Source organism: Neovison vison, chromosome 13 (assembly GCF_020171115.1).
Source record: "Neovison vison isolate M4711 chromosome 13, ASM_NN_V1, whole genome shotgun sequence".
Lineage (NCBI taxonomy): Eukaryota > Metazoa > Chordata > Mammalia > Carnivora > Mustelidae > Neogale > Neogale vison.
Genome location: NC_058103.1, coordinates 76,098,208 through 76,110,394, shown reverse-complemented (window position 1 = coordinate 76,110,394; position 12,187 = coordinate 76,098,208). Strand labels below are relative to the sequence as shown.

The window sequence follows — 12,187 nt, the reverse complement described above, 5'->3', positions numbered from 1 at the left end:
GAGAGTCTACTGGCCACTCAAATCCTCTTTTTAGCATAAGACAAGGTAAATCATTTACTAGACTATCCCTGTAATGGATCAGTGTATTAGAACTGTTGACACACGTTATTAATTGGGAGTCACATGCATTAACTCAGACTCTAAATCAAACAAAGCACCTCCCCTGAGGCACTGCCTCACATTGTACAGCTATAGGAAAGCCCACTCTCCACACTGGGGTAAAAGTTCCACAGCTTCCTCACAGCCCATCTGCTCCCTCCGTCCTCCAGCAGGCCTGAGCCGGTTCTCTTCTCTCTATGGGGAGGAGCTCAGAGGGTAAGGGGGACCACTCCCCAAGCCAGGGGGGAGGGCCCTCTGCGGTGCCCTCAATGGAATGACTGGTCCTCTCCCTCACTGAGAAACCAGGACCCGCCCTGGGAGGGGCGGGGGGGGGGTTGGGGGTTTGAGGTCAGTTACTGCAAACAAAAAGCCTGAGCCCACCGGCCCTCAGAGCTCGCCTCCATGCTGGCCTGTCCTCACTAACGCTCTAAGGATTCTACAGGCCTGTTGGGCATGAGTCGGGCCTTGGATTTAGAAAAGGAGGATAGGGCAAAGAGAAGGAAGAGCAACCCCAGTGTGGTGGGAATGAGGCCCCCAACGGTCTGAGAACAGCTGGAGCAGGGCCGGTGCGAGAAAGGAAGGAAGCTCTGCGGTGTACGAGGCTGGTGGCTCAGATGCCCGGCTTTGAGTCTGCCTTGGACCCTGGCAGCCTGGGCAAGGTGTGGGACCTCTGGGACGGTCCCCACGCCCTTTGCTACCGGAAAGGTGTGTCAGGGCTCCGCCCTCCTCGGGACCTCCGCGGGGAAACTGACAGGGGCTCTCCCACCAGCAGAGACACCCAGGACCCGTTTCGGCCTGCAAGCCTCGGTTGTTTCCCCTCTGTCTGAGAAGGTGGGGAGCAAGTGCACAGTGATCAGCCAGCACCGTGGTCAGTGGTCAGCAGGCCGTGAGCTCTGGCTGCCGCCTGCTGGTAATTTGGCATTTACGTCATAGGCTCTAAGTGAAACACACCGCAGCCCAGGGGGCTGTACTTAACATCCACGCTTGCAAACGTAGAGAACACCACTCTTCTGATCATGTGAAACACAAAAAAAGAAACCGGAACAAAACGATCTAAAAATAATGGCCATTTGACATTTAAATGAGGAAAGACAGGCTCACAGAAGAGAATCTTACCCATAAATGTCCAAAACACCAATAAAAGTGTGCTGCTTGCCTGAAAACTGCAACGCTTGGTTAATTCTCTCCACAATGAAGTCAAACAGGTGAGCGTAGATCTTCTTGGCCAGTGCGTCCCTAGCGGTGACTGCCTGGGGCCTGGTCATGGGCTTCACCACTGTCTCGGAGGTTGTGACGATTCTGCGACTGCAGAGCCACTGGGCAACTTTGGCCCTCTCCAGGCCCAGGAGCTCGCAGAACACCTGCAGGTGCCTGTCGTCCTCCTTCAAACACAAGCACAAGCTCCATCAGGGCCGTCTAGCCATCGAACCCAGCACCAGCCCACACGGCCGGGGCTCTGGGGCCTCCACCTGGGCCTGTGCCAGGGACAAGGATGAGCTGGCATGAGAATGACCGGGCCCAACCAGACAGGCAGGCCTGGGAGGACAGCAGGAGGGCTACAGGGCTGCAGCATCAAGGTACGGTTGGGATGACACCAGGCAGTCCGGGGCCTCGTCCCACCCAGGTTGTCATTCTGGCCAAAGAACATCCACAGTGAGTCAGGCCACGGAAGCAATCCTCCCTTTCCTGGGCATGTGGACACGGCCTCAAGGCCCTTCTCTTCCCTTGGCAACATGCCCAGACCACCTGTCCCTACCGGTGTGGTCAGGGTTTGCGTGGGGGGGGGTCTAGCCCCGAGGTACCTAGATGTCATCATGAGAGAACCTGACAACGGGGCTCCCTTAACCGAGCTGGCTTCCCAGTGGACAGGAGGGATGTGTGCAAGGCTTTTACTGGACACATAAAGTGAATCTTGCTTTTGTCCCAGCTGCTCTGCTGGTCAGAGACAAGGAAAGGTCTGTTCCCGTCTGTCTTGAGCCAGCATGGACAAGGAGTCCTTGTCACCTGGCAAGGGGATGTGACCCTTGTGAGTAAGCACTACCATTCCCCTTGGGCAAGGGAACTTCCTTGGTGCGCTAATCTTCAGAGGTCATCACGGCCGATGGGAAAACTACGTGGCTGTGCTTGAAAAGCATCAGGTTACAGAGGAGCAAGCAATCTAGAAAGTTCTGCTGCCTCCTTGCTGTCCACCCACACTCCTTCCAACCAACATCGCAGTAACACAAAGCTTGTATTCACCTGCCTGACTACCGGGGAGCAGACTGGTAGAACCATGGCTTTCTTCCTTCTAAGAAGGAACTAACCATGGGAATCAGAAACATTGAGCTACAGGTGCTGCTACAGGCGGAAAGGAGAGGGACAGGAATTCTTAAAAAGATGGCTTCCTCCAGATTGGATCTGCCCAACATTTCAAGTTTCTGATGCGAATGAATGGTATGAATGTTCCAAAGATAGGATCACTGGTTATAGAACTGGTGATTTGCTATGAAGATTCTACATCTTTTTCAGAGACTTTGTCTCCTCAGGGTGATAGACAAAGGATTTTTATTCTATGAGTTTTAACTCTTCCTCCAAAATACTACCTTCATAGCAAACTTCATGGGACAGAGATCAGTGCAAGGGAATTTGTTGGGAAGATATCATATCTTTAGTCCATGGAGTTTGAGAAGAACAAGGGCAGAAGCCCATTTATCATAGGTCAATGAGAAGGCACAGAGGGAGACCCACCACCACATGCACACCAGGCTCCTACCCAGACCTGCCATCCCCTCTTCCAGAACCTTCCAGTTCTGTGCCAACTGACTGGGTGAAGGCTGGACACTGGGGGCATGGGACGGACGCTTAGTGTGAGAGCTTGAGGAGAGGGTGGAGAATTACTTCCTGGTCACAAGACAACAGGACTGAAGCCTAGAGCCCAAAACCACACATTCCACCTACTGTTTGGCTCTCTCTCCTCTACGCAGCAGGTACCGGAGAGCTCAAAAATGACCTATGTGCCAAATTATGAGCTGTTCCCCTGAGTGTTTTGAGGGGGGACAGGAAAATAGACATTGTTATATTATAAACTGACCACTTCCTCCCAAAATTTGTATGTTGAAGCCCTAGCCTCCAATGTGATGGTATTTGGAGTGGGGCCTTTCGGGGGTGATTAGCTTCAGATGAGGTCACGAGGGGTGGGGCCCTCACGATGGGATTAGTGCCCTTCTAAAAAGAGGACGAGACCAGAATCCTCTGTGTCCCTTTCTCTGCTATGAGGACCCCGCAAGCAGGGGGCTGTCTGCCAGCCAGGAAGAGTGACCTCACAAAGAGCTCACCCATGCTGCACCCTGATCTTGGACTTCCAGCCTCCAGGACTGGGAGAGGAAAAACTTCTGTGGTGGAGGCCACCCAGCCTGCGGTATTTTGTCACGGCCTCGGGAGTTGACAAGATAGACATGTATATACAAAGCTTAAAAGGTCAGTTCATAGAAGCATTTTTCATTGTGTGCTATTTTCTCCTTTATGCAGATTTTCATGAGAAGAACCAAAGACACACCCCTACTAAGGGCCACTTTTCATAATTCGTCAAAGAGGCCCACATAGACACTTACCCTGTGTTCGTTAAATCAAGAAACCACAGAACTGACACGGGACTATATTTCCAGAGGAGAGTCCGCCCCCCTGGGGCTTGATGTGGGCAGGTGTCAGGAGGGGGGGGTGTCCTTTCTGCTCCAAATATCCAGTGCTCTGAGGGCCCTATATGACCTCACCCTCTCCCCTGCCCCCCCCAACATTTTCTGGCCTCAGAAACCACCCCTGCTTTTATTCATTCCTCTTTGGATATACTCCCCCCCCACCCCCCTGATTTGTCAAGTAACAGCTCCTGCCCGAGGGTCTCTGCACTGCTGTCCCCTCTACCTTGAATGTTCTTTCCTCCAGTACAGGCACAGTTCACTTTCTCATCTTTAGGTCTCTGCCCACTGCCCCCATACCCATGAGGCTTTTACTGAGTGCTCTACACAAGAGGCACAGCCCCTCTGTACCCTGGACTCTGCTTTCTCCCTGCTCATGGCCACCACCAAGCCTGTAACCAGTGATCGTGTCTCCTCTCTTCCACTTCCTACCCCCAGACCGTAAGCCCCCGAAGAGCTTCTGGTTTGGTTTTGTTTCTCCAAAGCCTGCAACAGGGCTTGGCACGTAGCAGGTACTTAGTAAATATTTACTGAATTAAAGAAAAACACAGAGAGAACACATCTTCTCCTCTACTCTTGAAGGGGCAGCTACCCACGGAACCCTTGCTTCCTTGCTCCTGACAACTGGTCTGTCCGGCGGGCCCAGGGTGCCTGGTGCTAAAGTGCAGAAGCAGAGTAACCATGAGACACTCTGCTGGTGACCCTCTGACCACAGGAAGGGGAAACAAAGCAGCGCTTACACTGACAGAAGACCTCTCGTGGCCCACCGCTGTGATCTGCACATTGCCCAGATGTAGGATGGCCGCTAGGATCTTAAAAATGTCCATCTGAAAATCCTCCTTGAAACCTGAAAAAACAAAAGTCCAAATTAGGAATACTGCATCTCTTCCCTGACTTCATCACTAGTAGGATAAGCACCTCAATTCTTTTTTTTTTTTTTTTAAAGACTTTATTTATTTATTTGACAGAGAGAAATCACAAGTAGACAGAGAGGCAGGCAGAGAGAGAGAGGAGGAAGCAGGCTCCCTGCTGAGCAGAGAGCCCGATGCGGGACTCGATCCCAGGACTCTGAGATCATGACCTGAGCTGAAGGCAGCGGCTTAACCCACTGAGCCACCCAGGCGCCCAAGCACCTCAATTCTTTCAAGACACTCTAGTTCCATCATTGCTGAGAGCTGGCATGGGAGTGTGCAGCGGTCCCCAGAGGGACTCTGGTTTGCCATTCTTGCCAGTTTGGCCAGCAACGATACAATATGTGAATTTGACAGCCCACTAGGTTTCCCCTTTTGCCATCGCTGCTGTAAGTGTAATGCAAAAATTCATACCCAAATCACCATTTCATGTTAGGTTCCTGGGCAAATCAACTCTCATTTATTCTATGTGTTGCACTTCCCTTATTTTTATTGTGTTTTTTTTTCCCCCCTTTTTGGTTCACAAGTTCCTTGAACTATTTTTTTTAATTTTAATTTTTATATTTTCATTTATTTATTTTTGAAGATTATAGTCATTTATTTGACAGAGAAAAAGAGAGAGCACAAGCAAGAGGAGCAACAGGCAGAGGGAGAAGAAGAAGGCTACCTGAGGACCAGGAGGCCCGAAATGGGACTCGATCCCGGGAGCCTGGGATCATGACTTGAGCCCAAGGTAGATGTTCCTACTGAGCACGGAGCCTGACACGGGCCTCAATGCTGGGACCCTGAGACCATGACCTGAATGGAAATCAAGAGTCAGCTGCTCAACCGACTGAGCCACCCAGGTACCACCCTAAACTGCTTTAGACATTATCTCCTAATCCTTACCACATCCCTAATAGCTATGGAAGGCCTCTTCAAAGATGGCCCCCAGGGAACCACCCTCCTAGAGTTCATGCCCTGTGCAGTTCCCTCACCATGGGTTATGTGTGAGTCTGGGGTTTTGACCATTATCACATGGCGGGAGTGACGTGCATGGCCTTACTTCTGAAACTGGTTCATAAAAAATCTTACACATCCCACCTAAGCCTACTGTAACTCGCTCTGGGAGAAGGGAGCTACAACATGGTACACACCATTTACCCTGAGACCAGTGTGCTGTGAGGAAGTCTGTGTGGAGAGAGAAATGCCTGCCCAGTCCCTGGTGCTTGTAACCGTACCAGTTCATGTGAGAAAACAAGCCTTCAGAGAGGATGGGGTCCCTACTACTTTCAAAGAGTAGTCCCCAACTGACAAGCATCCAGCTGAGCCCAGTCACCCCAGAATCACCCCAAATAATAATGATCCATCATTTTAGGCCATTAAGATTTGGGGAAACAGCAAAAGATGATTGGAACAACTGAGTATTTTCATTACTGTCCCAGTAATCAAATGGGGAAACTGATGCCCAGAGAAAATAACTGAGCTCTGGAAGGCCAGAGACTGATCTTAGGATAAACAAACAAACAAAAAATACTGGAGCAAATACATGACGATAGATAATTTAGTACTAAATTGTGAGATTGAATGGCCAAGACAGAGGCCATCAGAGGCGAGTTCACTGGGCTAGCATCTTGAGGTAACAGACTTCATAGAAAGTAAGCAGGGCAGATTCCTTCATATTCCTGGCATTCTGCCCACTAAGGGAAGGAGAAGGGAGCAGGCCCCAACCCCTTTCCACCCCCGCCACTTCACACACCACAGTGGGCAGCCAACACCACTAATAGCCACAAGAGGCAGTAGACTGTTTTACTCTACTTCCCCACAAAACTTTGGGGAACTTTGTCAAAACTCTAGGCCAGGGACGCCTGGGTGGCTCAGTTGGTTGAGCAGCTGCCTTCTGCTCAGGTCATGATCCCGGCGTCCTGGGATCGAGTCCCACATTGGGCTCCTTGCTCGGCAGGGAGCCTGTTTCTCCCTCTGCCTCTGCCTGCCTCTCTGTCTGCCTGTGCTCGCTCTCTCTCCCTCTCTCTCTGACAAATAAATAAATAAAATCTTTAAAAAAAAAAAAACAAAACTCTAGGCCAGGGGGTGCCTGGGTGGCTCAGTGGGTTAAAGCCTCTGCTTTCAGCTCAGGTCATGATCCCAGGGTCCTGGGTTCGAGCCCCACATCAGGCTCTCTGCTCCGCGGAGAGCCTGCTTCCTCCTCTCTCTCCATGTCTGCCTCTCTTGCCTACTTATAATCTCTATTTGTCAAATAAATAAATAAAATCTTAAAAAAAAAACAAAAAACCTCTAGGCCAGGGGTGCAAGGCTGGGCCAGGGGAAGCAAGCCAGGTGCCTGGGGCCAACCCTACATTTGTGCCACCCTGAGAGTTGAATGCCTGAACTCCTCCTTCAAGTTCATGCCCTAGTCACCTCTCCTACCTCACACCTAGTCCTGGCCTGGCTGCTGTGGACATCTGTGAAAATAATCTAATTTGTGTGAGACCATGAAAAAAATTGCTGCTGCTGCTCTTGCAGGATTAAGAAAGGTTTCATGGAAAAGGGGATGGTTTTGCTCAAAGGATGGCTAGGGCTTGAACAATAGGGAATAGAGACTGAGGGCAGGCCGTCATACTGAGCAAGCACCTACTACGTGCCCAGTCTGGTACCAGGGGCTCGCACACACATTTCCTTACCAGTTATTATGGGATCCCTGTGGGTAAGGAATATGGCCATTCTACAGATCAGGAAGCTGAGTCTCAGAAAGGGCAACCTCCTTAGAGTCGGGCCAATTAGGTTTTAAGTCGTGTTTATTTGATCTCAAAGCCTACTCTATTTCTCTTGTATCATTTTTGCGTGAGGTGAAATATTATAGAGGCAGGAGGGAGTGTCGGAAGGGGAGAGATGGGAAGGAGGACAGGGCATGTGGACCAGGTCCCACCAGGGCCTGCCAGAGCTAGGCTGCCTACCAGAAGTAATACATGGTATTATTTCTCAGTAGAGCACATTATAGATACAGTAATGACTTCAACTACTTTAAGAAAATGGTAATCAGTACCAAAAGTGCTTATCTCATTATTATACACTATTTAAATTGCCCTTCTCCTTAAAGGGTTTTGAAAGGGCGGGGGGCATCTGGGTGGTTCGGTCAGTTAAGCATCCTATCCTTGATCTCGGCTCAGGTGTTGATCTCAGAGACATGAGTTTAAGCCCTGCATTGGGCTTGAGACCCACTGTGGAGCCTATTCAAAAAAAGAAAGGAAGAAAGAAAGAAAGCAAACAAAAAAAAAAATAAGCAATTTGGAAGGGGCAAAATCAGATGATAATTCTGCTTAGGAAGCCAACCAGTTTTCTTTCTCAACTACCCAAATGTTTCATTCTCAATTATCCTGAAGAGTAATGTTGCCTATTACTCTGATATATTTAACCTCAAATTCTTTGCCTTTTACATTTAAATATAGTCACCAAAACCACAGCATGAAAATAACTTGGTGAAACAAATATTTTCTATAAGAAGTAAAAATAGTCTGTGGTCTCATACTGATCCAAAGCTTTGACTGACAGTTATGTGTTAGTGTCTACACTAATACACTGTAGGAAAGTAAATGATCATTTTCATCAACGCCATTAGGTAGACACTTCCCAAACGTGACCTCCATGTGGGAAAAGCAAGGAGGAGAAAGACCAAGCAATGCAAGATTTTGTTTTCTGTATAAAATTGTGGTAAGAAGGGTGCCAGGGTGGCTCAGTTGGTTGAGTGCCTGAGTCTTGATTTCAGCTAAAGTCATGATCTCAGGTCACGACTGGGGAGCCCTGTGTCAGGCTCCACGCTCAGCAGGCAGTCTGCTTGGAATTCTCCTTCTCCCTCTGCTCCCCACCAACCCCGAAACCTCCTGTTTATGCTCTCTCAAACTCTCTCTCTCAAAAAAAAGAAGTCAGTCTCCTCCGTCCCCTTACTCTAAAATGGGGGAAATACTAGTGTCTACATCATAAAGTGCTTGTAAATAGAGCAAGCTAGCACAGGTAATGAAGTGCTTGGGATGCCTGGTAAGTTCCATGTAAGTGTCTGCTATTTTATTGGGCCAGGTAGGGTCAACGTGACCCCACCCCAGTCCGAGTACCAGTCGCCTCCGAAGTCAGCCCCAAGAAGCTTAAGAGCACCTCTGGGCACAGACAGCCCCCACTGCTCACTGCAAACCAGCCCCACTGCAAGTGAACGCATCAATATCTACGTCTTTTAAGGGAAAAGCACCAGTCTTGTCCGCTTGGGCATCAAATATATCCTGATCAGCTCATCCTAAGATTAGAATTTATTAGGAGTGTTCAGAACACACACCTGCTGGGCATCCTGGCCTTTCATTTTTGTTGTTGTTGTTGCTTTAAAGAGAAAATGGCCAAATGTTGGCTAGGGTATTTCCACTTACCCAGCAGCGTGAAGGTCTTCCGCGTCTCCACCATGTCTGCCCTGTCATTCACGCCCTCGATGACTGTGCTGCCTCCCATTCTTGTGTAGTTAAATTCTTCTGCACTCCCTGCAACCAAAAGATGGTTACGTGTGTGACACAGAAATTTGTGACACAGAAGCAAGACAGAAAGCTCACTCATAATACACTAGAATAAGCACTTGACACACATCACTCCATTAATTCTATGGGAGTCTATGTGACAGACGCAGAAGCCAGGGCCCAGGGAAGTGAAGTGTGTTGCTGAAGGCGCCAGAGCCAAGGGAGGGCAAGAGTCTGAACATGGGCCTGTCTGACCACAAAGCTCCTGGGTTTTGCTCCCGTATCTCACTCTTCTATACAGCTTTACTGAGGATTTCCCACCACAGAATAAACTGTCCATGGTTAAGATGTAGACTTTGGTGAGTTTTGATATATGTATGCCCTAACAGAATCAGCACCACGGTCAAGAGATTAACCACATGCACAGCTAATACCTCAACAGTAAGTGGGCCTACCGACAGCTCTTCCAAATTCACTATTCACATCCTGTTCTGCAGAAGGCTTGGGTGTTACCTTCATATGAAATCGAAGGAACTTTAGCTTCTTCACAAGTGCAAGCAACTTCTCCAAGATCGGAGTGTGTGCGTTCAACTCCCACACCCTGCACAATTCTATCCACCAACCCAGCACAAGCAACCAAGGGAAGAGAGCTGTGACAGCACAGCAATCGAGCTGTTTGCGAGACAGGACAAAGAGTTCTGCTGTCCCTGTGGTCTGATTAGTTGGAACGACAAACAATAATGACCCATCATGATGAATAATGAGTCACCAAGGAAGCTCAAATGATGACAGAGACACTCTGTCTCAGAAGACAGGGAAATACGTCATGCATATTGGAAAACAACCATCCAAGGAAGTTCAGATAAAGAAAAGTTTAGGGATTTGACAACACCAAGTCCCAGGGGTCAGGAGATCTTATTCACGTGGCTCTAGCTAGATGGCCATCATCACCCATGAGCTTTGGGAAAAAACCCTGGAGTTTAAAGGGTTTTAAACTCTCCTGGACCCACCCTGCCCCTCAACCCATCATCTTAGTTAGATGCATCAATTCTATCCCTAAAACCCAAGGGCCTGTTTTGGACAGAGTATTTTTTAAGTGATATTACTATAAGAAGAAAGCAAACTTGGGGCACCTGGGTGGCTCAGTCGGTTAATCATCTGCCTTTGGCTCAAGTCATGGTCCCAAGGCCTTGGGATCAAGCCCTATATCCAGCTCCTGCTCAGCAGGGAGTCTGCTTCTCCCTCTCCCTCTGCCTGCCACTCCCCCTACTTGTGCTCACTCTCTCTCTCTCAAATAAAGAGAATCTTTAAAAAAAAAAAAGAAAGAAAGAAAGAAAAAGAAATCAACCTGGAATCTAAGCTCCTACATAAAAGAGAGATATGTCCATGCATTATATAACACGTACCCAATTTAAGATGTTTAAATTCCGACTGCTGGGCAGATGCACAAAGCTGATAAAAAATGTGGTAATTTCGTTCATTTTCTGACTGTAAAATAAAGGAAAGTCCTGAAATTACACCAGCTCTTTACAAGTAAAAATATGAGGCTCTTAATGGAGGGATCTTAGATGGCTAACCTGGATTGACAATTCTGCTCTTAGGGACACTGACAATTTACCCTTTTTTTTTACTCTGGTCAGTAACGCTGTGACCCAACCTGTTCCCCCTCTGCTGGCTCAAGACCATCTTCCAAATAAGGACCCCAGAAAAAATGTTACTAAGTGAAAACACCCTGTGAAATGAGAATAATGTAATTTGTACCAGTTGAAATTTTTAAAAATATATTTATTTATTTGACAGACAAGAGATCACAAGTAGGCAGAGAGGCAGGCAGCGAGAGAGAGGAGGAAGCAGGCTCCCCGCTGAGCAGAGAGCCCAATACAGGGGTCGATCCCAGGACCCCGGGATCATGACCCGAGCCGAAGGCAGAGGCTTTAACCTATTGAGCCACCAAGGCGCCCCTGTACCAGTTGAAAATTTTAAGATACTCCTTGTAATAAATACAATGCTTACTGTTACTCTCTTGGACCAAAATTATAGAATTTTCTCTATTTTATTGACAGAAGAGCCTTTCTCTTAAACACCCCCCCAACTGTAAGCCCATTCCCTTCTTGGTCAGGAAAGCTGGTCTAAACAGCTTTGTCTGTTTCAAGAAGTTTTTGTGTTCTGAAAAGATGAACTTGTTTGTGAAACTCGAAGGATCCAAAATTTTTCCCTTCGGTGGATTCATATCACTCCACTGATATTGACTCTGTCAATTTTTTTCTGTTGTTTTTAAGAAGCAGAAAGAAGGGGCGCCTGGGTGGCTCAGTGTGTTAAAGCCTTTGCCTTTGGCTCAGGTCATGATCCCAGGGTCCTGGGATCGACACCACCCCAACCCCCACCCCCACCCCGCATCCGGCTCTCTGCTCGGCAGGGAGCCTGCTTCCTCCTCTCTCTCTCTCTGCCTACTTGTGATCTCTATCAAATAAATAAAATCTTAAAAAAAAAAAGGCAGAAAGAAAAAAAAGCCAAAAGGCAGATGAAAGATAGGAAATTCGATTCTTTCAAGTCACAGAGCAATACAGGTGGTCTAATGAGTATGTAAGTGCGAACCGTGCTTTGAAAGTTGGGAAAAAGGATATTTAATGGCTGTTTGTATCCTTACCTGAAAGACGACTCTGGATTTCTCCAGCAGGTACGTCCTCATGTTGGCTCCTATAATCTGATTCCTCTCGTCAAAGCTGATCTCTGTGTATTTCCCAAACCGACTGCTGTTGTCATTGCGGGTTGTCTTGGCGTTTCCCACCGCCTGCAGAACACAGGCCCCTCAATAAACGTTACAAAGGGCTTTGCATCCGCACTATTGGAGCGGTTTCAATAAATCCAGTCCTGCGTGCTGGGGAGGGGTCTGACTAGCAGAGGGAGGTTGGGGCGGAGGGACTGGGGGAAGAGGAGGAAAGCAGTCCAAAGCTCGTGGGGAGCAGGACATGTCCTTGGCCTGCTGTTCAGAGCTCTCCTCTCTTGCTGAGACACTGGGCAGGATCAGCTGGACCAC

The 12,187-nt window shown here is 48.4% G+C and overlaps 1 protein-coding gene across 1 annotated transcript in view; it reads right to left on the bottom strand.

Moving 5' to 3' along the window:
• Positions 1-12,187, bottom strand: part of MYO5C (myosin VC) — a 94,195-nt gene that overhangs the window by 59,730 nt on the left and 22,278 nt on the right. The window contains exons 6-10 of the mRNA XM_044229601.1: positions 11,798-11,941; positions 10,557-10,638; positions 9,070-9,177; positions 4,511-4,617; positions 1,216-1,481 (exon numbers count right to left, since the gene is read on the bottom strand). Of these exons, the coding sequence (XP_044085536.1) occupies positions 1,216-1,481; positions 4,511-4,617; positions 9,070-9,177; positions 10,557-10,638; positions 11,798-11,941 (707 nt within the window). The remainder of the gene's footprint in view (positions 1-1,215; positions 1,482-4,510; positions 4,618-9,069; positions 9,178-10,556; positions 10,639-11,797; positions 11,942-12,187) is intronic.